Consider the following 25,111-nt stretch of genomic DNA (forward strand, 5'->3'; position numbering starts at 1 on the left):
GAGAGTGAGAGTGAGAGTGAGTATGTATATATCAGGGGTGGTGATGGCCTCCTGGTATTATCACTAGAATATTAATCCAGAGATAAAGGTAATGTCCTGGATACCAGGGTACGAACCCGCTCCCCCCCTCCAAAAAAAAAGATGGTGTCATTTGAATTCAATTTTTTTTAGAAAAATCAGTAATTAAGAGTCTAACGATGGTCATTGTCGATTGTTGGAAAACCTCATCTGGTTCACTAATGTCCTTTAGGGAAGGAAACTGCCATCCCTACCTGATCTGGCCTACATGTGACTTCACAGAAACGTGGTTGACTCTTAAACCGCCCTCTAGGCAATAAGGGATGGGCAATAAATGCTGGCCTGGCCAGCGATGCCCTCATCCCATGAATGAATTTTAAAAAGTTTATAAGCCCCTAAGAGTAACTATAGTGTAGGACACAGAATAATTCTGGAGATAATGATGGCATGTAAAAAAGGCAGTATATTAATCATGGGTGACTTTAATGTTCATGTAGATTGTGCTTGTTAGATTGGCAGAGTTAGTCATGAGGAAGAATTCCTAAAGTGTATGAGGGACACTTGCCTAGAATAATATGTTGTGGATCCAACCAGGGATCAGGCTATATTGGATTTAGAGATGTGTAATGGGGCATAAGTGATCTGAGTAAAAGATCCCCTCAGAAACAGTGACCATAACATCTTTGAATTTCGGGGTGTAATTTTAAAGACCTAACATAAGAGCACTTCCTGCACTTATGAAAGACTTTTTTATGCTGTCCCTCATCGTGTTCCAATTTACAAATGGACACCAGAAGGGGACCCATTTACAACCTGAGAATGACTGTAGTCTTAGCATAGGTTATCACTGTACATGTTATATATTTAGTTAGTTTTACTTCTTACTTCACTTAAGTCTTTTCCCTATAAGACACGCCAATCTTATTTGCTTCTACTTATGTAGGGATACCATATAGGTATGGCAGAGTCTCCTTCAGTTCCAGTTACCCAGAGATAAGAAATCATGTCCAGATTATGGAAATTTAAATCCCTGTTCTGGTTCTTTCTCAATAATTCCAATCTGCTGGGGTTTTTTTTGCCGCAAGGCTCTTTGAGGGCCACTGTAGATTTTTCAATTACAGGTAAGCTAGACCAAATATTACAATGGCTGTTGCCTCGTACGAAGACCAATCTGAAATTTCACATTATCAGCAGTCCAGATGGCTTTTTCTCTGTTTACAGAGCAGGCCTACCTATCTGTCATTTACTTTGGCTATCTTCTCTCAGTGAGTGTCAACACAAAAATCAAACCAATCTGCAATAAAAATTTCTCAGCAAATACCCAAATAAAGTGAAACGAAGAAATCTCCCTGAGACATCCTGAAGAATATTTTTAAGTTAAGTATCTCTGAATTCAAAATCAATGTTGACACTAATGGAATTTGATCACAATTCAGAGTTAACAGAACAGTTGTCAGAAACTTCTAGCCAGTGGTTTAGAAGTTGATTGTCTTGTCATCCCTACTGGAAGAGATATAATTAGAAGGAACGTTTAAAGAGAAAATGCCTCCTTTATATTGAGATCACAGATAAATTTCTCCTTTGCACATTACAAGTCTAGACTAGTGTGCTCCTGGGGCTCTCGTAACACAGTAGTAGTGTTCCTACCTCTGAACCAGTACGGGTTTAAGTTCCATCTGCTCCAGAGGTGCATCATAACATCTCTGAAAGACCGAATCGAAAATATCTAGTCTGCTCTCTGGTTGGCTGTAGAAAATATGGATTGAAGAAATAGCCAAAAAACTCTGTCAACCCATTTTTGAGACTTTGCCAACTCGATTCTCCAAACAAAATGCAGACTGAATGTCACCTTGATTGTGTGACATTTCTTACACGTCTAATTTTTTCCTGTATGCTCTTCCAAATATAGAGATGATGTCAGATACCTTACAGTTACCATGAAAGGAAGGCTGCTTACATTGTAGTAGAAGCAGTACAATGATACACATTTCCGACTCATTCAGCTTAGATGGCTATTTTGATTCAGCATCCAGCCAGAACTGCAGAATAACTGTGCACTTGTGAGACCCGTACATACAGTAAAACAACAGACTTGACTTCATTGATCTAGCAACATAATTTCCTAAAGAGTGGACAAAGCTCAGATAAGCACTAATATGTAAGTCAAGACTACAAACAGAAGAAAGCAGCTTAGTCAATTGGGATGCTCTTTTGTCTTTGTTGCTATTGGCACTTTTCTGGTAAAAGTAAAGACAAAAGCATTCATTTCGGACAGCGTTCAAGAACAACAGTGTGAAATAAATTATTTACGAAAGGAAACCTGTCCTGTGCAGCTTGTGCACTTAGCCCAGTCACAAATTAAACTGTTTCTGTATGGCTTTTTGTGTACATTAATAGTTGACACTATAGAACATAAATATTGCTAAAAAGGCCTTCAACTTCTAGTCTTCCTTTAGCAATGTTTAACTTTTGATGTGGTGACACTCCGGTAACAGCCAGAAGAAGCATTTTAGAAGATACAATCAAGCAAAAGGTAGTCAACTTAATACAGAAATAATACAAAATTCCACTGCTTACCATCGACTTTGATGTCTATGAATTCATGAAATTGTTCCTTCCACAAGCCTAGATCTTCTTCACTTTCCTGTATATTCAAACCACAATCAAAAGTTACAGGACAATCTACTTGGTCTAGTACTTCATCTAGCTGAAACCACTGATTAAAAGTTGCTGGCAAATGTTCTATTAACTCTGAATGGTGATCAAGGTTACTGAGGGAAGTCAAGCCTAGAGTCAGAGTTTTGCATATTGGAATATCACCATTTAAACTTCACATTTTATTTCAAATGAAGTTTTGCTTTCTAAACATTTCTGTTGTCCTTAATATATTTCCTCTCATTGGGCAAGGTGACTTCCTTGTAATACCTTATCTAAAAGGTCATAACTTTATGCTTAAGTTTTGAAAGTGACTGTCAGCAAGATGGTCAACTGTGGAGGAGTCGCTACAAATTCAAACTCTGCCTTCACCCAATGTCATTCAGTCTTTTTAGAAAAGGCTGCTGAGATCTAGCAGCCTGCTTGGTTTGTACAGCTCAGTAATGCACTGTATGGTGCATGGCATCTAGAGAGAAGTCCTTGTTGGACAGTGAAATAAAGTGGAAAACACAACTGACTTACCCACAATGTGAGGTTTTAGCTGGGGCTTCTCCACTGGTTCCAAGCACTACTTTTGCAGTAGTGAACTATACAGAACAGGCAAGCCATTGTGCTAAGTTTCAGTGGGCAATAACAAGAGGATTACAATATCAGTGGCTCAGTGGTTAACTTTACTGCCTCACAGCGCCAGGGACCCAGGTTCATTTCCACCCTCGGGCAGCTGTCTGAGGGGAGTTTTCATTTCTCCCGTGTCTGCATGGGTTTCTGCCAGGTCTCCGGTTTCCACCCACAGTCCAAAGATGTGCAAGTTAGGTGCATTAGTCATGGGAAATGCAGGTTTACAGGTGATCAGGTGGGGAGGGTGGGTCTGGGCGGGATGCTCTTCAGAAGGTTGGTGTGGATTTGTTGGGCCGAATGGCCTATCTCCACACTGTGAGGATTCTACGATCTTGCTTCAGCATTATGAGTTGGGGAAGGGGAGAAGAATCAGCCAATATTCCTGATTTTTACCAGTAATTAATGACCTCCATGACAACATGTTATATATACAAACTACGAAACAAAAACAAAATGTGCTGGAGAAACCCAGCAGGTCTGGTAGTATCTATGGATAGGGAAAGAGAGTTAATGCTGCGAGTGACTTCTTCAGAACCTATGAAAGATATATCGTTTGGTTCACCAGCACCAGCTGGTGGGCGGGAAAAGAAAGTTAGAAAATAAAAAATTGAACACTTTCAAAAAAAAAACATTCCATTTGTGACATCACAGATCTATTTTTCCAAGTAACTTGAATTGAATTTTCTAACTTTCACACCAATTCTAGGAAAGCCACACTGGGGTGAAATCCTCTGAGACAGTCCTTCTCACAGAAATTTCCATTGTAGCCCCATTTTGATGCTTCAAAAAAAAAAAAAAAAAAGGGAGAAATATTACCGTGACCCCAGGGCTGAAATCAAGGCCAGAAGGAGCTACAGATGTTTGTTGGCAATGGAAGGTGAGGAAAGGATTCTTCAAGCAGGTGAGCTGGAGGGTTTTAAAGTTAGAAGTACCTGCCTTTTCACTAGATTTTTCAGCTCAGGAACGAGGCTTCATAGATCAGCAAGTTAGGCAATATTCCCTATTAAGAAGTCTTCAAGGAATTAAAGGAGCCATGCAACTGTTAGCACTTGGTCAGAGCTCACAACCATACTGCAGTTTGAGAAGACCTGCTCTGTAATAAACAGGAAATTATAGTCATGTGTTCAGAGTTCATGCCTCAATGAGATTCTCAGGCATTATGTTTCAAAGTCACGCATTCTAGTGCATCATTGACTAAAAAGGAAAAGACCTGTGAAAGTCAATAGGTGGGAGCAGTTGTTTAATTCATAGAGTTTTCAATTTAAAATAGCTCCTACTTTGATCTTTATAGGTAAATACCATATATGTTGGAAATCTGAAATAAAAGAGAAAATGCTGGAGAAAATAAGCAGGTCTGACAAATTCTGTGGAGACAGAAACAGAGTCAATGTTTTGAGTCTGATATCTACTATAAACCTACTAACTTTCATAGATACCTTGAACAAAAGAATAGTTCCGAAGAAGAGCGAAACTGGACTCAAAACATAACTCTATTTTTTCTCATAGATGCTGCTGGACCTGGTTTTCTGTAGCATTTTCTATTTTATTTGATTTCCACAGTGTTTCCACACAGTGTTCAGAACTCCACGTTCAGTAAGTTAGGCCACTTATAAAAACACCAACAATTTAGAGGAGCCATGCAGCTCTCAGTATTTGGTTACCACTCCAGAACAGCCATTGCTACCTTGAGTTCATGAGCCGAAAATTTCACTCATTACACCAGAGGATTCACAATCTAACATTTGGGAATCCCTGTCTTAGGCATTACCATTGACCAGAAACTGAACTGGACCAACCAAAAAAAAAAAACCATTGCTACAAGCATAGGTCAGAGGCTAGGAATTTTACTGTGAGTAACTCCAGTCCTGACTCTTCAAAGCCTATACACCATCTAAAAAGCATAAGTTAGGAATGTGATGGAATACCCTCTTTGCCTGAACAAAGCATGTATGGGCCATGAGCAGCAGCAGAAACAAGACAATCCACAACCTCACGGCCTTGCATGTCCCCAACTTGAACATTATCATCAAGCCAAGGGATCAATCTAGAACATAGAACAGTACAGGCCCTTCGGCCCACGATGTTGCGCTGAACTTTTACCCTAAACCTAAGATCTATCTAACCTCCACTGCTACCTTATACTATCATCCATATGCTTATCTAATAGCCACTTAAATGCCCCTAATGAGGCCAACTCCACTACCCTCTCCGGCAATGCATTCCACACCCCAACCACTCTCTGAGTAAAGAAAACCATTGAACATAGTTCAATGAAGAGTGTAGGAAGGCATCCCAGCAGCAACAAAAGGCAATAGTTGTCAGTCTGGTGAAGCTATAAAACAGGACTACTTGCATGCCAAAGTCATAATCAGTAAGTCACAGACAGAAGTATGTGATTCAACAACTATATATCAGATCTAAGATCCACAGTCCTGTTACATCCAGTTGTGAATTGTGGTGGACAATTAAATAACCCCTGGAGGAGGAGGCTCCACAGGTAATTCCATCCCCAAATATGGGGAACTCTAAATATTAGTGCAAAAGATAAGGCTGAAACATTTGCAACAATCTTCAGCCAGAAGTGCCTAATGAATGATGTATCTTATCCTCATCAAGAGATCTTCAACATCACAGATGAAAGTCTTCAATCAATTCAATTCACTGCACATGATATCAATAAGTGGCTGAAGGCACTGGATACTGCAAAGGCTAGGGCCCTGTGAACATTCCAACAATGGTGCTGAAGATGTGTGCTCCAGAACCAGCTGCTTCCCTAACAAGCTGTTCCAGTACAGCTGCCACACTAGCATTGAGACAACAATGTGGAAAATTGCCCAAGTACATCTTGCACACAAAAAGCAGGACAAATCCAACCCGGCTAATTACCGCACAGCAGTGTATCTCAATCATCAGTAAAGGGATGGAAGTAGTCATCAACAATGTTATTAAACCTGCTTAGCAATAACTTGCTCACTGACGTTCAGTTTAGGTTCTACCAGGGCTACTCAGCTCCTGATCTCATTATACTCTTAGTTCAAACATGAACAAAAAAGCTGAATTCCAGAGGTGAGGTGAGAGCTAACGTCTTTGACATAAGGCCACATTTGACAGAGTGTGGCATCAAGGAGCCCTAGCAAAACTGGAATAAATGGAAATCACGGAAAAACTCTGTGCTAGTTAGAGTCCTACATGGCACAAAGGAAGACAGTGTGGTTGTTGGAGGTCAGTCAACCCAGCTCCAAGACATCTCTGCAGGAGTTCCTCAGGGCAGTGTCCAAGGCCCAAATATCTTGTGCTGCTTCATCAATGAACTTCCTTTCATCATAAGGTCAGGAGAGGGCATGTTCACCGTTGACTAAATATTTAGCACCATTCACAACTCCTCAGACACTATGGCCATGTCCAAACGCAGGAAGACTGGGCAATATCCAGGCTCGGGCTGACAAGTGACAAGTAATATTCACATCACACATGTGCCAGACATTGACCATCCCTAATAAGAAATAATCTAACCATTGCCTTTTGACGTACAGAGGCATCACCATCACTGAATTCTACAGTATCAAGATTCTGGGGGTTATCATTGAATAGGATCAAAACTGGACCAACCATATAAATGCAAGGCTAGGGTTCTGCAGGGAATAACTGACTTACTGACTCCCAAAATCTGTCCACCATCTACAAGGCACAAATTGGGAGTGTAATGAAATACTTCCCACTTGTCTGGATGACAGCAGTTTGATACCATCCAGGGCAAAGTGTACCTTTCATTGGCACCATATTCACTGCCTCCACAACCAACACTCAGTAGCAGCAGTGTATACCATCTACATGAAAATCTGCAGAAATTCACTAAGACTCCTTGCATACGTCTTTCCAAAATCATGGTTACCACCATCTAGATGGACAAGGGTTGCAGATACATGGGAACGCCAAAACTTGCATATCACCATTCCTTCAGTGCAGCTGGGTCAAAATCCTGGAATTCCATCTCTTAAGGCATTGTGGGCATATACAAGGCAAAAGAACTCCAATTCCCACTGTTGATTTTTTAAAAATATATCTCCTTCTGTGACTCTGTCTAATACTTTGTCCTATCAAGCATCTGAAGCGTTTCATTACCTTAAAGATGCTATACAAATAAATTAACTATTGTTGAAATGTTTGGCACTTTTTTCTCTAATTCTAGGATCATAACTCAATACGTTCATTATTTTGAAATAGATGTCAACTTTTCGTGCCAGTTTGCTGGAGCAGACACCCTATCAGCAAATAAAGAACCAGTGTCAGTTCACCCAAGTCCTAAAGCTCGAGAAGCCCATTTCAAGGTTGCAATCTTTTTACATCAACAATTGCCAAGTGGTAGAAGAGGGGCAGAATTTGCTTACTAATAATGAAAATTCATTGAAAATGTTAATCGCCTTTTGTATTGTTGACATTTAAGAATTTTAGATTCCTCGAATCCTTGATCGTTCAGTCAAAAGTTCTCTATAAGCCATTTACTCTAAACTTAGAAATCTAATGGCTTTACTGCAAAAACTCTCAAAATCTGAGACAGTCTCTTGCTCCCTCCCGCTGATGGTCTGGTATGCACTTCCTGAATGAGTTTGCTCCCAACTTTCCTTGATCACCACACTGGGATAGACAAAAGCAGCAGATGATCCAAGGGAGATTTTTACGGTACATATGTCTATGAGGAACAAACTTTTACCATCATTCCTGCTTTCTAATATTTGGACAGTTTTCCAAACACCAGCTAATTGTCCATTTACCTTCTCCGTCTCCACGTCACATTTCCTTTTGCTCTCCTGTCTGCTTTCTCTTGTGTTTCTATACGCACAAAACAGCAAATTACAATTCTGAGCTTCATTGCCAAATATAACAATTGTTTTCGAAGCAAAATAGTTAATGTACTTGAATTTGTATTCTATTTTAGTATACCTGCTAATCCTTCAAATTAATATCAACAACTTCATTCAATTTTTACAGTATTTTTCACATTAAATTAATCTTTTAGTTTGCAACATGTTTGTTTTTCACTAAAAAGAGGGATGTCAGTGCTGGAAGCAAAGAACATTAGCATTCAATTGCACATATCTATGCCAGGAGCAGACTCAGCATAATTGAATTCCTACAGTGTGGAAACAGGCCACTTGGCCCATCGAGTACACACCAACCCTCCAAACAGCATCCTACCCAGGACCAGAACCCTACCCCTATCCCTGTTACCCTGCATATCCCATAGCTAATCCACCTAACCTGCACACCTTTAAGCTGCGGGAGGAAACGCACGTAGACACAGGGGGAGCATGTGCAATCTCCATTGCTCAAGGGTGGAACTGAATCCAAGTGCCTGGCGCTGTGAAGCAACAGTGCTAACCACTAAGCACATGCCATCTGTAACCTGTCGCAATGATTTACAGTAGACTTGCTGGAGTATAAATTGTATGATATTTTTAATGCATTGTATTCTTAAAAGTAAGCAGAGCTCTGATAATTTAATTGCTTTGGCAATTTGTTTCTTCTTTTAAATATATCCTTGCGTTTACTCAAAAGGAATCTGCAACTCACTGTCTGTAAGGATGGTAGAGGCAGAAATCCTCATAACATTTCATAACTATTTAGGTGGGCACTAGTGATGCCAAGGCATGCAAGACTACAGGCCAAGTGCAGGAAAACGGGATTAGAACAGTAGATCATAGAAGATCACAGAATCCCTACAGTGTGGAAACAGGCCCTTCGGCCCAACAAGTCCACACCAACACACAGAGCATCCCACCCAGACCCGTCCCCCTAATCTACACATCCCTGAACACTATGGGCAATTTAGCATGGCCAATCCACCTAGCCTGCACATTTTTGGATTGTGGGAGGAAACCGGAGCACCTGGAGGAAACCCACGCAGACATGGGGAGAATGTGCAAACTCCACATAGACAGTCACCCGGCAGTAGAATCCAACCCAAGTCCCTGGCACCGTGAGGCAGTAGTGCTAACCACTGAGCCACCGTGCCTTCCGAATAGTAGGTGCCTGTTTTTGAGCAGCGCAGACTCGATGGCCTGTAGGGTGTTTTCTGCACTGCAGACCTCTATGATCTAGCAATCTTACAAAGCATAATCTTCAGTTATCACAAATCATTTTACAGCCAATCAAGCTTTTTTTAATCAACAACTAAGGCAATTAATTGCACCCAACAAGGTTCAACAGTGAATGACCAGATAATCTGTTTGAACGATTTTAGTTGCAGAATAATTGTTATCCAGGACACTGGGGGAACTTCTCTCCTCCCCTTCAAAAGAGTGCCATGGGATATTTTACATTTGTCCAAAAAGGCAAACAAACCATTCATTTAATGTCTCACTCACTGACATATGCAAATGGATTCCTGGCCAGTCTCCTATCTTCCAACCTCCTTAAATTTAAGCACATCCAAACCTTTTCGCGCTAACTCGAGTGAATCTCATTGAGCCATTCACCCTCATGCTCACTGACTCACATTAACTCCAAGGCAAACAATTCCTTGATATTAAAATTTTCATTTCATTTCAAGTTCTGTTAAGACCTCACCTCTCCTTGTGACGTAACTTTATTAAGCACACAACTGTGAAAGATATCTGCACTGCTCCACTTCTGTGCTCTTGTGGCTCTGTTTCAAATGTGCCATATCAATGCAGTTTGTTGTGTTTGACTCAGAGGGAAACAGTGCTACCATTTTGTTTCATCCTAGCATTCTAACAATACTACAATCACCAGTTACATAAAACAGAACCAAAGACGAAAGAAAGTCCTTAAAGGTTAAAAGCACAGAAGCACAGAAAGACGCCAGACGGATTATTCAACTTAAACTCACACTCAGAAGGAATTGTTCTTGGATAAGGTTTGGATGAATCAAAATTTAGTTCACTGAAAGGCAACACTATAGGTTAAGGGATTGAATCAACTTCAATTTGTTTAGGGTTAAATATTCAGTAAAAGTAAATGAGGTTTAGTTGAAGATGTACACAGACAGTATAAAGGATGGAAACATTTGATCAGCAAAGATAACAAAGGTCTTTGGCAAAATATAGACAACACCATTGCATAGAATGAGTTAACTTACACTGTGACATCTAGTCAACAGATCAAATAAGAACTTAATAAATGCTGTGCGCAAAACCTAGAAACTGTTGAACTCTGCAGAGTGAATTACTGATAGGATTGAGTCTCCTTATGTGTGCTCAAATAAAGTAATTGTTATCTTGTACAAGACAACACAGTATGGAGCTGGAGGAACACAGCAGGCCAAGCAGCATCAGAGGAGCAGAAAAGTTGACGTTTTGGGTCAGGACCCTTCTTCAGAAAATTTTCTGCTGTGTTCCTCCAGCTCCATACTGTGTTGTCTCTGACTCCAGCATCTGCAGTTCTTGCGATCTCATTGTTATTTTGTACTTGAGTCTTCTGGCAGTTTGCCAAGTCGAATGACAACAACAGAGAAGTAGGGAATTTGTATATTCTGATACATCTGAATCCGTGAATCAATCTAAAGGAAAATAGAATTGTGCTAGAATGTCTTGGAAAAATAAATTCATCGCAAAGTGGTCAATATCAGAATAAGATGATCATTCCATTATTAGAGAGAAAAGATTCATAAGACTGTCGTTTGTATGGGAAAGGCACAATACTTGTCATTTGAGACTCATTTCCATTTATCTTTGAACAGATTTGTGCTTGATCTATACCTAAATATAGGACAGCACAATCCAGCTCTACACCTTGTTATCTCAGATTCCCTGGCATCTGCAGTTCCTACTATCTCAGCACAAGTGAATCTTCAGTTTATACCTTCACCTGAACACATATAAACGTACAATTACTATATAATTAACGTCTGAACTTGGGATTGCTTTATAATGTTTAGGACTACAAAGTGAAAGCCAAAATGATGGGGTTGTTGGTAAGACATAGCTGGGCTTAACATTGTACTCAATCTAGAATATCACCTTTCCATCAGATGTCGATATTTATCAGCAAAAGGGAACACTGCTCGATTTCTCTCCATCCCCTTCTATCCCAGGGGCTATTAGAACCATTGTAACCATGTGGCTTTACCCACATGGTCCACTTAGCATACCTGGCAGCATTTTCACTTCTCCTTAAATGGCTGTGGGTTCAAACCCCTGACAGTTGACCTCAACTAGATTAAATTATTGGTGTAGAACTGAAGAAATATTAAAATTTTTGGAAATTTTTTTTTATAAGATCATGTTTTGTTTGAGATAAGAAAGAGTTCATAATATTGACTTAAAAACACTAATGGGGTGTTTTGTCAACATTTTTCTCCCAATAAAAATAAAACAAAATGCTGATTCATTGGACCGTTGTACAGAAATTAATAATATAAAGTCATAAGACAAGAGCTCATGGTGTTGGAGGTAGTATATTGGTGTGGATAAAAAAAAACTGGCTGATAGGCAGGATACAACGAATACAGATAAGGGGTTCTATTTCAGGTTGGCGACTGTGGTCAGTGGGGTTCCACAGGGATCAGTGCTGGGACCACAACTGTTCACAATAAATATTAATGACTTGGAGGCTGGAAGTGAATGAATTGTAGCCAACTTTGTAGACAACACAAAAATAGGTGGAAAGACAGGCTGCGAAAAGGATGCTAACAGTTTATAGAAAGACATTGACAGGTTACATAAATTAGCAAAATGTTGGCAAATGGAGTATTATTTAAATGAAGAAAAATTGCAGAACACTACAACACACAGGGACCTGGGGGTACGTGTGCATGAAACACAGAAAGCTAGCACACAGGTGCAGCAGGTAATCAGGAATGTTAATGGAACGTTGGACCTTATTTCAAGGGGCTTGGAGTATGAGAGTTGGAAAATCTTTATGTAACTGTACAACATGCTGGTAAAACTACATCTGAAGAACTGTGTACAGCTTTGGTCCCCTTATTTAAGAAAAGATAGAATTTCATTGGAGGCAGTTCAGAGAACATTCACTAGGATGATCCCTGGTATGGAGGGATTGTCTTATGAGCAAAGGCCAAACAGGTTGGGTCTCTACTCACTGGAGAATAGAAGAATGAGAGGTTATCTCATTGAAACATACAGGATTCTTAACAGGGTTGACAGGGTAAATGTTGAGAAGATATCTTCTCTGATGGGAGAATGTGCGACCAGAGGGTATAGTCTTAGAATAAAGGGGCATCATTTTAAGACTGAGATGAGGAAGAATTTCTTCTCTCAGAGGGTTGAGAGTCTTTGGAACTCCTTGTCACGGACAGCTGTGGACACAGAATTCTTGTTCAAGGCTGAGATAAATAGATTCTTGATCATGAAGGGAATCAAGGGTTACAGGGAACAAGTTGGAAAGTGGATGTGAGGAATGTCAGATCAGCCATGATTCTATTGAATGGCAGAGCAGACACAAGGGGCCAAATGGCCTTCTCCTGCTCTTATTTCTTATGGTTGTACGGTAGAGCCTTTCTCATCACTGAAGTCTGAAAGAACATAGATAAAACAAAGAGCTGTGGATGCCATAAATGTGAAACTAAAACAGAAATTGCTGGAGATCCTCTGGGTCTGGCAGCATCCGTGGAGATAAAGCAGAGTTAACATTTTGGGTCCCGTGACCATTTGACAGCACCCTGAGGATGCTGAAATTCTCCAGCAAATTTTGTTTTTGCATTTGAAAGTACTTTCGAGTTAATTAAGTACTTTTGATCATTGTCACAGTCTTGTAGAAAATACCTATTTGTACACAGCAAAACCCCCCAACAATAATCTGATAACAACCTGATAATGTTATTGTGAGATAACAAGGTGTAGAGCTGGATGAACACAGCAGGCCAAGCAGCATCATAGGAGCAGGAAGGCTGACGTTTCGGGCCTAGACCCTTCATCAGAATTTCATCAGAGGAGCCCGAACAGTTCATCCACTTCAACAACACCTTCCACTCCAACCTTAAGTTCACCTGGACAATCTCTAATACCTCTCTCTCCTTCCTGGACCTCTCTGTCTCCATCTCGGGCAACCACCTAGAAACCGATATCCATTTCAAGCCCACCGACTCCCACAGCTATCTAGAATACACCTCCTCCCACCCACCTTCCTGCAAAAATGCCATCCCCTATTCCCAATTCCTTCGCCTCCGCCGCATCTGCTCCCAGGATGAGGCATTCCACTCCCGTACATCTCAGATGTCCTCGTTTTTCAAGGACTGCAACTTCTCCCCCTCAGTGGTCGAGAACGCCCTCAACTGTGTCTCCCACATTTCCCGCAACTCATCCCTCACACCCCGTCCCCGCAATAAGAACCAAAAAAGAATCCCCCTCGTCCTCACGTACCACCGCACCAACCTCCGGATCCAACGCATCATCCTCCGACACTTCCGCCATCTGCAATCCGACCCCACCACCAAAGACATCTTTCCCTCCCCACCCTTATCTGCTTTCCGGAGGGACCACTCTCTCCGTGACTCCCTTGTCCGCTCCACACTCCCCTCCAGCCCCACCACACCCGGCACTTTTCCCTGCAACCGCAGGAAGTGCTACACCTGCCCCCATACCTCCTCCCTCACCCCCATCTCAGACCCCATATCAAGCAGATGTTCACCTGCACATCTGCCAATGTGGTATACTGCATCCGCTATACCCGTTGTGGCCTCCTCTACATCGGGGAAACCGAACAGAGGCTCGGGGACCGCTTTGCAGAACACCTACACTCGGTTCACAATAAACAACTGCACCTCCCTGTCGCGAACCATTTCAACTCCCCCTCCCATTCCTCAGACGACATGTCCATCCTTGGCCTCCTGCAGTGCCACAACGATGCCACCCGAAGGTTGCAGGAACAGCAACTCATATTCCACTTGGGAACCCTGCAGCCCAATGGTATCAATGTGGATTTCACAAGCTTCAAAATCTCCCCCCCCACTACCGCGTCCCAAAACCAGCCCAGCTCGTCCCCGCCTCAATACTATCCAAGATTTGGAGGGATATGGGCCAGGAGCAGGCAGGTGGTACTAGTTTAGTTTGTGATTATGTTCGGCAAGAATTGGTTGGACCAAAGGGTCTGTTTCCATGCTGTATGGCTAAATGGCTCTATGACTGAAGGGAGCTAAGACTTACTGTTGAGATTAATCTAAAATAAATAAATTGAAATATATAAAATCATAGAAGGGTCCAGCACAGAAGGAAGCCATTTGACTTATTACAATCAGTGCTGGTCTCTACTAAAGCAACTCGCCTAGTCCTACTCACTCAACTTTCCCTGCTAACCCACAAATCTTTTCTGTCCAGATAATTATCCAATTTTCTTTTGAAGGCTTTGATTGAAACTGTCTCCATCATACTCTCAGGCAGTGCATCCCAGACCCTAACTAGAGGAAAAAAGGTAGAAAAGACCCAAATTGTAACAAGACTGTATGAATCTCTTTTACTTTTAATTTTAACTTTCAGTCATGCCATTTCAAGGTAATTGAAGTAATTGAAGCTCCCTCCCACTATGTTGACAATTCAGATGCAACTCAGCTAGCCCCAAACTCCTTCTATGGCCCAATATGAATGAATTGTTTTTTTTTCCCTGTATAAAAACTTACCTTGTGCAGTAGTGGCCTTCTTGTTGTCAGCGGCAGCAGCGAGAGCCAGAGTGCCGACGGGAAGGTAAGGTTGATTTTTGTTCCCTGTATAAAAACTTACCTCATGCAGCAGCGGCCTTCTTGTTTTCAGCGGCAGGTGTGTGGAGAGAACGCAAGCCAGGAAGGAACTGATTATTCGGACATTGGCTAAACCCGAAACACTACACATGTAGTGTCTCCCACCCATCCTCCTCCTCTAACCAAAAAAAAAAGACTGTATGGAGGGTCGGTAAGGTAAGGCCCTTTTTTGATTCTTCTGGAAATCTAGAGTAGAGGGAATGGAAGCTAGGGCAGTTCCATGCTCCTCTTGCAGGATGTGGGAGGTAAGGGTCACTGCTGGTGTCCCTCTGACTTCACCTGCGAAAAGTGCACCCAACTCCAGCTCCTCAAAAACTGCGTTAGGGAACTGGAGCTGGATGAACTCCGGACCATTCGGGAGGCTGAGGGGGTGATAGAGAGGAGTTATAAGGAGGTGGTCACACTCAAGGTACAGAAAGAAGGTAGTTGGGTGACTGTCAAGAAGGGGAAAGGGAATAGGCAGACAGTGCAGGGATCCCCTGTGGCCGTTCCACTTAATAATAAGTATACCGTTTCAGATACTGTTGGGGGGATGACCTACCAGGGGAAGGCCACAGCGGACAGGTCTCTGGCACTGAGCCTGGCCTGGTGGCACAGAAGGGAAGGGGGAAGAATAGGAGAGCAATTGTAGCGGGGGATTCAATAGTAAGAGGCAGAGACAGGCGGTTCTGTGGACACGAACGAGATGAATGGATGGTATGTTGCCTCCCGGGTGCCAGGGTCCGTGATGTCTCGGATCATGTCTTCAAGAACCTTAAGCGGGAGGGTGAGCAACCAGCACTCATGGTACACGTCAGTACCAATAACATAGGTAGAAAAAGGACAGAGAATGTGAAAAACGAGTACAGGGAGTTAGGTTGAAAGCTGAAATCCAGGACAAACAGGGTAGTTATCTCTGGATTACTAGCAGTGCCACGTGATAACGAAGTAAGAGATAGGGAGAGAGTACAGCTAAACACGTGGCTACAGGGCTGGTGTAGGAGGGAGGGCTTCCATTATGTGGATAATTGGAGCACATTCTGGGGAAGGTGGGGCCTGTACAATAAGGATGGGTTGCACCTGAACCAGAAGGGTACAAATATCCTGGGAGGGAGGTTTGCTCGAGCTATATGGGATGGTTTAAACTAGATTGGCAGGGGGTGGGGAACCGGATTTGTAATTCAGAGGATGAGGTATTCAGCCTTCCAACAAACACAACAGGGAGTGAGGTTCTTAATAAGGAAATGCGGTCGATGGAGCATAATTGTGGACACAGAGATGGTTTGAGGTGTGTATACTTCAATGCTAGAAGTATCAGAAATAAGGCGGATGAACTTCGAGCATGGGTCAGTACTTGGAACTACAATGTTGTGGCCATTACAGAAACTTGGGTAACTCAGGGGCAGGAATGATTGTTGGAAGTTCCGGGATTTAGATGCTTTAAAAGAAACAGAGAGGGTGGAAAAAGAGGCGGGGGAGTGGCATTGCTAGTCACGGCTAGTATAGCAGCTACTGAAAGGCAGTTCGAGAATGATATGTCGACAGAGTCAGTTTGGGTTGACGTCAGGAACAAGAAAGGAGCAGTCACTTTGTTGGGAGTTTTTTACAGACCCCCTAATAGTTGCAGAGAAGTGGAGGAGTGGATTGGGAGGCAGATACTGGAAAGGTGCAGAAGTCACAGGGTTGTAGTCATAGGTGACTTCAACTTTCCAAATATTGATTGGAAACATTTTAGTTGTAATAGTTTAGATGGAGCGGATTTTGTCCAGTGCATTCAGGAAGGATTCCTGACACAGTATGTAGATAGACCAACACGAGGAGAAGCCACTTTGGATTTGGTGCTTGGCAACGAACCGGGCCAAGTGTTAGACCTGTTGGTAGGAGAGCATTTTGGCGGTAGCGATCATAACTCTGTTACTTTTACAATAGTCATGGAAAAGGATAGGTAAGCAGGGTAAGGTTTATAATTGGGATAATGGTAATTGTAATTCTGTTAGGCAAGAACTGGGTAACATAAAATGGGAACAGATGCTGTCAGGGAAGAGCACTATTGAAATGTGGAGGTTGTTTAAGGAATGCATACTGCATGTGCTTGATATGTTTTTCCCAGCAGGCAGGGAAGATGCGGTCGAGTGAGGGAGCCTTGGTTCTCAAGAGAGGTCGAACGACTGGTTAAGGGGAAGAAGGATGCTTATGTAAGGTTTAGGAAACAAGGAACGGAAAAGGCTCTAGAGGGATACAAGTTATCCAGGAAGGAGCTGAAGAAAGGGCTTAGGAGAGCTATAAGGGGGAATGAGAAAACCTTGGCAGATAGGATCAAGGAAAACTCCAAGGCTTTTTACACTTGCGTGAGGAATAAGAGAATGATCAGAGAAAGGGTAGGGCCGATCAAGGATTGTAAAGGGAATTTGTGCACGGAGCCTAAAGAGATAGGAGAGGTCCTTAATGAATACTTTTCTTTGGTATTCACAACTAAGAGGGACCTAGTTGTAGAGGAGGACAGTGTGAAACAGGCTGGTAGGCTAGAGGAGGTTGATGTTCGTAAGGAAGGTGTGCTAGGAATTTTGAGGAAGTTGAAGATAGTTAAGTCCCCCAGGCCTGATGGGATTTATCCAAGGATTCTATGGGAAGCGAGGGAAGAGATCGAGGGCCTTTGGCGATGATCTTTTCATCTTCACTGTCCACGGGTATAGTGCCGGAAGATTGGAGAGAGGCAAACATCATTCCCTTGTTCAAAAAAGGGAATAGGGATAACCCCAGAAATTACGGGCCAGTTAGTCTTACGTCAGTGGTGGGCAAAATTATTGGAAAGGGCTCTGAGAGATAGGATTTAAGATCACTTGGAAAGGCACAGTTTGATTCGTGATAGTCAGCATGGATTTGTGAGGGGTAGATCATGCCTCACAAACCTTATTGAATTCTTTGAAGAGGTGACCAAACACGTGGATGAAGGTATAGCAATGGATGTGGTATACATGGATTTAAGTAAGGTGTTTCATAAGGTTCCCTAAGGTAGGCTCACGCAGAAGGTAAGGAGGCATGGGATAGGGGGAAATGTGGCAGATTGGATTCAGAATTGGCTGACCCTTAGAAGACAAAGGGTGGTAATGGATGGAAAATATTCAACATGGTGCTCAGTTACGAGTGGTGTACCACAAGGTTCTGTTCTGGGTCCTCTTCTATTTTGATTTTTGTAAATGATTTGGATGAAGGAGTGGAAGGGTGGATTAGTAAGTTCGCGGATGATACGAAGGTGGGTCGCGTTGTGGACAGTGCAGAGGGCTGTTCTAGGTTACAAAGGGACATGGATAGGATGCAGAGCTGGGCTGAGAAGTGGCAGATGGAGTTTAACCCTGAAAAGTGTGAGGTGATTCATTTTGGAAGGACAAACTTGAAAGCAGAATACAGGGTTAACAGGAAGATTCTTGGCAGTGTGGAGGAGCAGAGGGATCTTGGGGTTCATGTCCACAGTTCCCTGAAAGCTGCCATCCAGGTGGATAGAGTTGTTAAGAAGGCGTATGGTGTGTTAGCTTTCATTAATAGAGGGATTGAGTTCAAGAGCCGTGAAGTTATGCTCCAGCTATACAATAGCCTGGTTCAGCCACAACTGGAGTATTGTGTCCAGTTCTGGTCGCCTCATTACAGGAAAGATGTGGAAGCAGTGGAAAAGGTGCAGAGGAGATTTACCAGAATGTTGCCTGGAATGGAGGGAAGGTCTTACGAGGAAAGGTTGAGAGAGCTCGGGTTTTTCTCTTTAGAACGATGAAGGATGAGAGGTGACTTGATAGAGGTGTACAAAATGATCTGAGGTATAGATAGAGTGGACAGCCAGAGACTTTTTCCTAGGGTGGAGGTAGCTATTACGAGGGGGCATAGCTTTAAAGTGAGTGGAAGTAGATATAGGGGAGACGTCAGAGGCAGGTTTTTTACTCAGAGAGTGGTAGCGGAATAAATTGCCGGAGGGTAGTGGAGTCGGCCTCATTAGGGGCATTTAAGCAGCTATTAGATTGGCATATGGATGATAGTAAACGGTAGGATTGGAGGTTAGATAGACCTTAGGATTAGGGTAAAAGTTCGGCACAATATCGTGGGCCGAAGGGCCTGTACTGTGCTGTACTGTTCTATGTTCTATAATTCAACCTCAGAGTAGTGCCTACTACTGAACTGGAATGAGACTGGTAAACACATTCTCACAATGGTAGCCAACAGAGTAGTTTGGGGTAGATCTGAACCAGACTCTAAAGACGTCGAACTCAGAGCACTATCCATCCCCTCACTTGTGGAGAAGTCCGGTAAAACCAAGCTTAATCTTAAAATTGGAGCTTTCAAATTCAATGAAGTATGTCTTCACCTCTAGAAAAAACTTGGACTTCTCTCCTCCTAAAAAGCTGTTGAAACTAAGTCAGATTAGTGGGTGTAGTTTCTCCTGGTGCTGGGACATATCAATATTGAATTCAATTTATAGTTTAACATTAAACTACCTGATACAACTACACATAATAGTTGAGTGATATTTCCTTATTATTCAATAATTAAAACACAGTAAAGATGACAGGGCGGCTGAAGAGTTACAGCTGTAATAAATGAGAACTGGTGGACACCCATGATCCATGGCATGCACATTTACGTAAGCAGCTGCAGCTCAGGGACTTTTCCTCAGAACTGATGAGCTAGAGTCTAAGCTTTGCTGTGATACGTCAGGGAGGAGGCAAGTTACTTGGATATTTTGTTCCAAGAAACAATCACAGTCCTTTGAATAAGTAATTTAGATTTGGTCTGTGATCAGGGAGAAGTAGGTGTGACCGTGATTGAGAAAGCTATTGGATGCAGGAGGTAGCAATAGCAGAGTTTCAACCTCTCCAGTGATCCAACAAGTTTGAGGTAATTGCAGCTTGTGCACGAGAGCAGGGATTGCATGGAGGACAATCAAACTATATTGAATGAGATGCAGGGAACCAGCTAAGTTAGGGGAGTCAAATAAAACACAATCGTAGTAAAGGGCAGTAAAGTCATGGCAATAGATATGGTTTTCAACAGCTAGGAATGTGAGCTCCATAAGCTGCGGTGTCTGACTGTTTTAGGTTTATGATATCTCCTTAGGGCTAAGAGGAATTGAGACACAGAGAAAGGATCCGATTGTCAAGATTCTTAGTGCTATCAATGACATAGGTAGGAGTGGAAAAGGTTCTATTGAGGGAAAAGGAACAGCTAGGGAATAAGCTAAAAAGCAAAACAACAAAGCTATAATTTATGTATTAATATCCGAGCCATGAGGAAATGAGTATATGGTAAATAAGTTCAAAGAGTCGAATGCATGGCTGAAAGATTGGTGTGGAAGAAATGAGTTTTGAATCACAGGGCACCAACACCAAAACTGGAAAAGAAGAAGCTGTACTATTGCGACAGCCTTCACCTAAATCACACTGGATCTAGTATCCTGATGAGTTGTATAATTAAGATTGTAGAGTGGACTTACATCAAAATAATATGGTATGATTCATGCAAGGGAAATTTGGAAAGAGAAAGAAAAGGGACAAGACAAAACTGTAGCACTGACAGGATATGGGTAATGGTAACCAGAGTGTGACAGGAAAGGAAACAGTGTACACACAAGAGCGAACCAACAAATATGGAGAGAGTATGAAAAAAAGACTTTAGCAATAGAGGAGTGTTTGAGTGAACGGAGATTTAGAAATCCAAAGATAAATGATCATGCAATATGAATGTATATCAACATGCGTAAAGACAAGCTGAATGAAAACAGGAAGACACAGAAAGTTTAATATTTATAATGTATCAGAAAGTAACATCCATTCAAGGAATCATAATAAAAAAATACTGAAGTCACTTTATGTGTGCAGCATCAGCATAACAAACGTGAAGTAGCGGCACAAATAAAGATACAGGAAATGGTTTAGATCTAATCACAACTACTGAGGGAGATATCTATACATTAACGAGGTTGGCAAATAAATATTCCAAGGTTAAAGACATTTTGAAAAGTCACAATGGAAAAGGAGGGGTGGCCTTGATAATAAAGGATGACATAAGGACATCAGTGAGAAAGAATCTTACATCAAAAAAATCAAGAAATTGAGTCAGCATGGGTGGAGATTAGTATATTTGGATTTCCAGAGGAAATTCAATAAAATGCCACACAAAAGATGAATACACAAGATAAAGCTCATTGAGTTGATTGATATATTTGCATGAGTACAGGATTGGACAGGAAGTGGAAAACAGGGATAATTGTGGCAATTTCAAGTTAGTAGACTGTGACTAATGGAGTGCCAAAAGGATTCGTTCTGGGGTTTCAACTATTTACAAGCTACGTTAACGACATTGGCAAAGAGATAAAGGCTGTTGTGACTCCAGAGGTAATATCTCTACCTGAGTCAGAAGGGTTAGGATTGTGTTCAAGTGCCACCTTTCCAGCAGTATGTCATAATATGTCTGAAGTGGTTGATTAAAAATATCTAGACAGAAAGATAGTGGGGCTCTTGTGGTGCAGAGATAGTGTCCTATCTCAGAACCTGGAGATCTTGGTTCAAATCATAGCTGCTCCAGTGGTGTGTCATAACATCCCTGAACAGGTTGGTTAAAAATACCTAGACACAGAGATGGAGAGTAATCTATTCAATTTTGCTGATGATATAAATCTTTGTGGGAACACAAGCTGTGAGGACATAAAGACACTCCATTGAGATATTGGCAGAATAACTGAGCGGTCAACAAGGCAGCAGATGCAGTAAAACATTGAGAATTGTGAGGTTATTCATTTTGCTTGTAAGGGCAGAAAAGCAAAATGTTTTTAAAGGGTGTGAAACTTATAAATGTCGATATTCAGATAGAATTGGGTGTACTCATATAAGGAACACAAAAGGATTGCATAGAGATACATGGAGCAATTGGGAAAACAAAAGGTGTTTTGTCCTTTCTTGAAAGGAGACTGGAGTACAAAAATAAAGAGATGTTGATACACCAGTAAAGGGTTTAGTAAGACCACGTTTCAAATGCTGCATGCAATTTTGATCTCAAATAATGAGGAAGGATATACTTACATTTGAAACAATACAGTGAAGGATCACTGCATTGGTCTTGGGACAGGCAGGTTTGTCCTTTGATGGGTCTATACTCTCTGAGTTTAGAAGAATCAGATGTAACCTCAGAAACGGCTTGACAGGGTAGACTTGAGGCATTGTCTCCCCTTGCTGGGAAAATGCATGCAAGGAGGTGGTTTCAGGATAAGGGGACAATTGGTTGTAAAGTTTGGAATTCTCTATCTCAGACAATTCTGGATGCATCATCAATGGATATATTTAAGGCTGACAGACAGACTTCTGGTCTCTAAGATCAGCCAAAATCCAATCGATGGAAGAGCAGGTTCAAATAGCCATATAGTCTTCTGCTGCTCCTATTCCTTATATTCTCAAATTTCAAATTAAATTGCGCCAAATAAATTTTTGTTGGGCAAGCGTATTAGGATTTAACTAAGAAGGATACGTTAAGATACAGATCAGCCATAACTTAACTGAATGATGGAACAGGCCTGATTGGCTGATATGGCTAAATCCTGTCCCAATCAGAAAATTTCTAGGCTACAGTTGACTGGGATGTAAAACATAGGAAATGGGTTAGAGTTGGAAACTTACCCTTCAGATTGTGACTTCTTACGCAGATGTTCAAAGTATAAATACCCAAGGGAGTTGACACACATGGACACTTCACCATGATTCTGAATTTCCATTCGAAATGGCTTTGCTATAACCAGTACCTGAGTGCATCCATCAGCTGCAGCCAGTGTGAAAGAAAGCCCATCCTTAGACACTACAGTCAATCTGGAAAACACACAAAGAAATGTACTAAATAGTGTGCCACACATTTACAAAGAGTTTCCTACTTCAGAACATAGTCAGAAGGAAAACAAATATTTTCACATCCAACAGCATATACAGCAAACATTTGTATTGGTATACTACCTTAAAGGGATGAATTATACAACACATTTAAAACACAACATATGTTTTATCTGCCAGGAATAGAAATTAGACACTAAAATCACATTATAACTCAAATGTATTTTTCCAACCATAATATTCCCTTCTGCTCCACTAATAATAAAACAGAAAAAAATAACTACCTAATGGTGCATTTCACAGGTACTCTCAGATCTTAAGCGCAGTTGTGCTGTTTAACTGATAATTGAACAAATCAAATTCTTAAAAGCTACAGTCAACCTGATAAATTAGTCCCGGATAAAAACAATATTTGAGAAATTAAAAGTTCCACGTACACTTTAATTTATGTCTGTTGCTTTTGGTGTTAAATGAATAGCTGCAAAATTACTAAATGGCACAGTGTCAAAACCTTCACTGGTTTTTCAGTATTTTTGTTTTATTCTTTTATCTATTTTGATTTGGAGTTGTGAATTGAGAACAGTGAGCTGAAAATGACCCTTGGAACTTGGGCAGCGCTTATGTTCAAAAGAAAACAGACCAAACAAGTTGATTTTTGTTTGTGATGCCAGGCCTAGAAGTTAATTGCAGGTTAGTTCTTGATCAAAAGATTCTGCAGACACTCTGACATCAGGGGAGGGCAGTATGTCTAAAAAGACAGAAGATATTGGCATTAATGAGTTCAGTACCTGAGGCTTGGTTTCAGTAAGTCTGGTAGAGACCTTATGCTCAAGCAAATGGTAGATTGTACGATGGACAAAACCTCATGGGGAGACAGTTAGTCTGACAGGGAAAGGCCACAATTTTGAACTGGGTTTTGGACTATTTTCTGTGAGAAAGAGTTTGTATGTTGATGAAACAGCATGGATATTTGAAAGCTCCCTGCCTAACCTCCCATTGTCAGTTACTGGAAGTTCAGAGAACAGAAACTCAGTGTTAAGTATAAACTAACTTCCTCTAAGTGAAGTGAAAATGTGACGCTGATCAACATCTTCAGAAAACCAACAAAGAAATAATCATATATGCCTGTGAAACAATGCATCATAAAAACCGCTTAAATAATTTGGCCAGTTTTCTTTTACTTACCTCCTAACTGTGTCTATTTGTCTGGCTGTCTTTTGTGTGAATGTGGTTGTAAACAAAGGTTATTGAGTCTAAATCACCGACATTAATTAGATTACTTTGTTTAACTTTGCTCTGTTGAAATTACTGTATCACTAATAAGTTGCTTAGTCTTTTTTTTAAGCTACAAACCAGTATCTAAAATTGATTATTCACAGAGTTTGGGAATGGTTACTCAAAGTCTGGTTAGGAACCACTGGGATCAATTTTGACGGTCTTAGAAGCTTTTAGTTTTACGGTCTTACGAATACAGAGTTAGAAGTCTAATTTGGTCAGCTGTCTGTCTTTGTGTCATAACAATAATATCAGAACACTTTCATCAAAATCATGAATGCTATCCAATATGACTGTGTGTGACAAAGGTATACTCTTACTCCCCTAGTTGTGTCTGTAGACTTTAAAACAGTCAACCACATCATCCTCTTCTAATGTTTCTTCATTGTCACCAAGCTGGATGGGACTGGACTCACCTAATTCAAATCTTCTCGACCTAGTCATAGTCAGCTTACCACATACAAAGGCTTCTTTCCCTACTCCCTCTGATATTATATCTGGTGTTCCCCAAGGATCTATCCTTCGCTCCCTTCTGTTCCTCATTTACATGCTGTGCCTCAGCAACTTTATCCAAAAGCAGAGAGCTACTTTTACATGTAGACTGACAACACCTTGGTCCATCTCAGCAACACCACCCCAACCACTAAATTTCCCTTGCTCCACAACATTTATCTGAGACTGACTCACAACCACGGAGTTGTTTTGGGCACAAAGATGAGCTTCCGACCATATATCGCACAACCATCAGGATCATCTAATTCCACCTCTGTAAAATCAGACAACACCCCATCTCAGTTCATTTGGTGCTAAAACCCTCTTCCATTCCTTTGTTACCTGTAGACTTGACTATTCAATACACATCTGGCTAGCCTCCCACATTCTAGAATCATTGAATCCCTACAGTGTGGAAAGAGACTATTCAGTCCATCGAATCTGCATCCTACCCTATCCCTGTAACCCTGCATTTTCCACGGCTAAGCCACTCAGTCAGCACATCCCT

The 25,111-nt window shown here is 41.4% G+C and overlaps 1 protein-coding gene across 6 annotated transcripts in view; it reads right to left on the minus strand.

Annotated features, from left to right (window-relative positions):
* Window positions 1–25,111, minus strand: part of LOC109925408 (neutral alpha-glucosidase C-like) — a 95,688-nt gene that overhangs the window by 53,901 nt on the left and 16,676 nt on the right. For all 6 annotated transcript variants that reach the window (XR_007262666.1, XR_007262665.1, XM_048600158.1 and 3 more), the window contains 3 exons: window positions 22,633–22,818; window positions 8,064–8,121; window positions 2,596–2,662 (listed from right to left, as the gene is read on the minus strand). Coding sequence is in view for 4 of the 6 variants with exons in the window: in XM_048600158.1 (XP_048456115.1) it covers window positions 2,596–2,662; window positions 8,064–8,121; window positions 22,633–22,818 (311 nt within the window). In the remaining 2 variants the exon portion in view is untranslated. The remainder of the gene's footprint in view (window positions 1–2,595; window positions 2,663–8,063; window positions 8,122–22,632; window positions 22,819–25,111) is intronic.

This window comes from Rhincodon typus, chromosome 8, assembly GCF_021869965.1.
Source record: "Rhincodon typus isolate 14 chromosome 8, sRhiTyp1.1, whole genome shotgun sequence".
NCBI lineage: Eukaryota > Metazoa > Chordata > Chondrichthyes > Orectolobiformes > Rhincodontidae > Rhincodon > Rhincodon typus.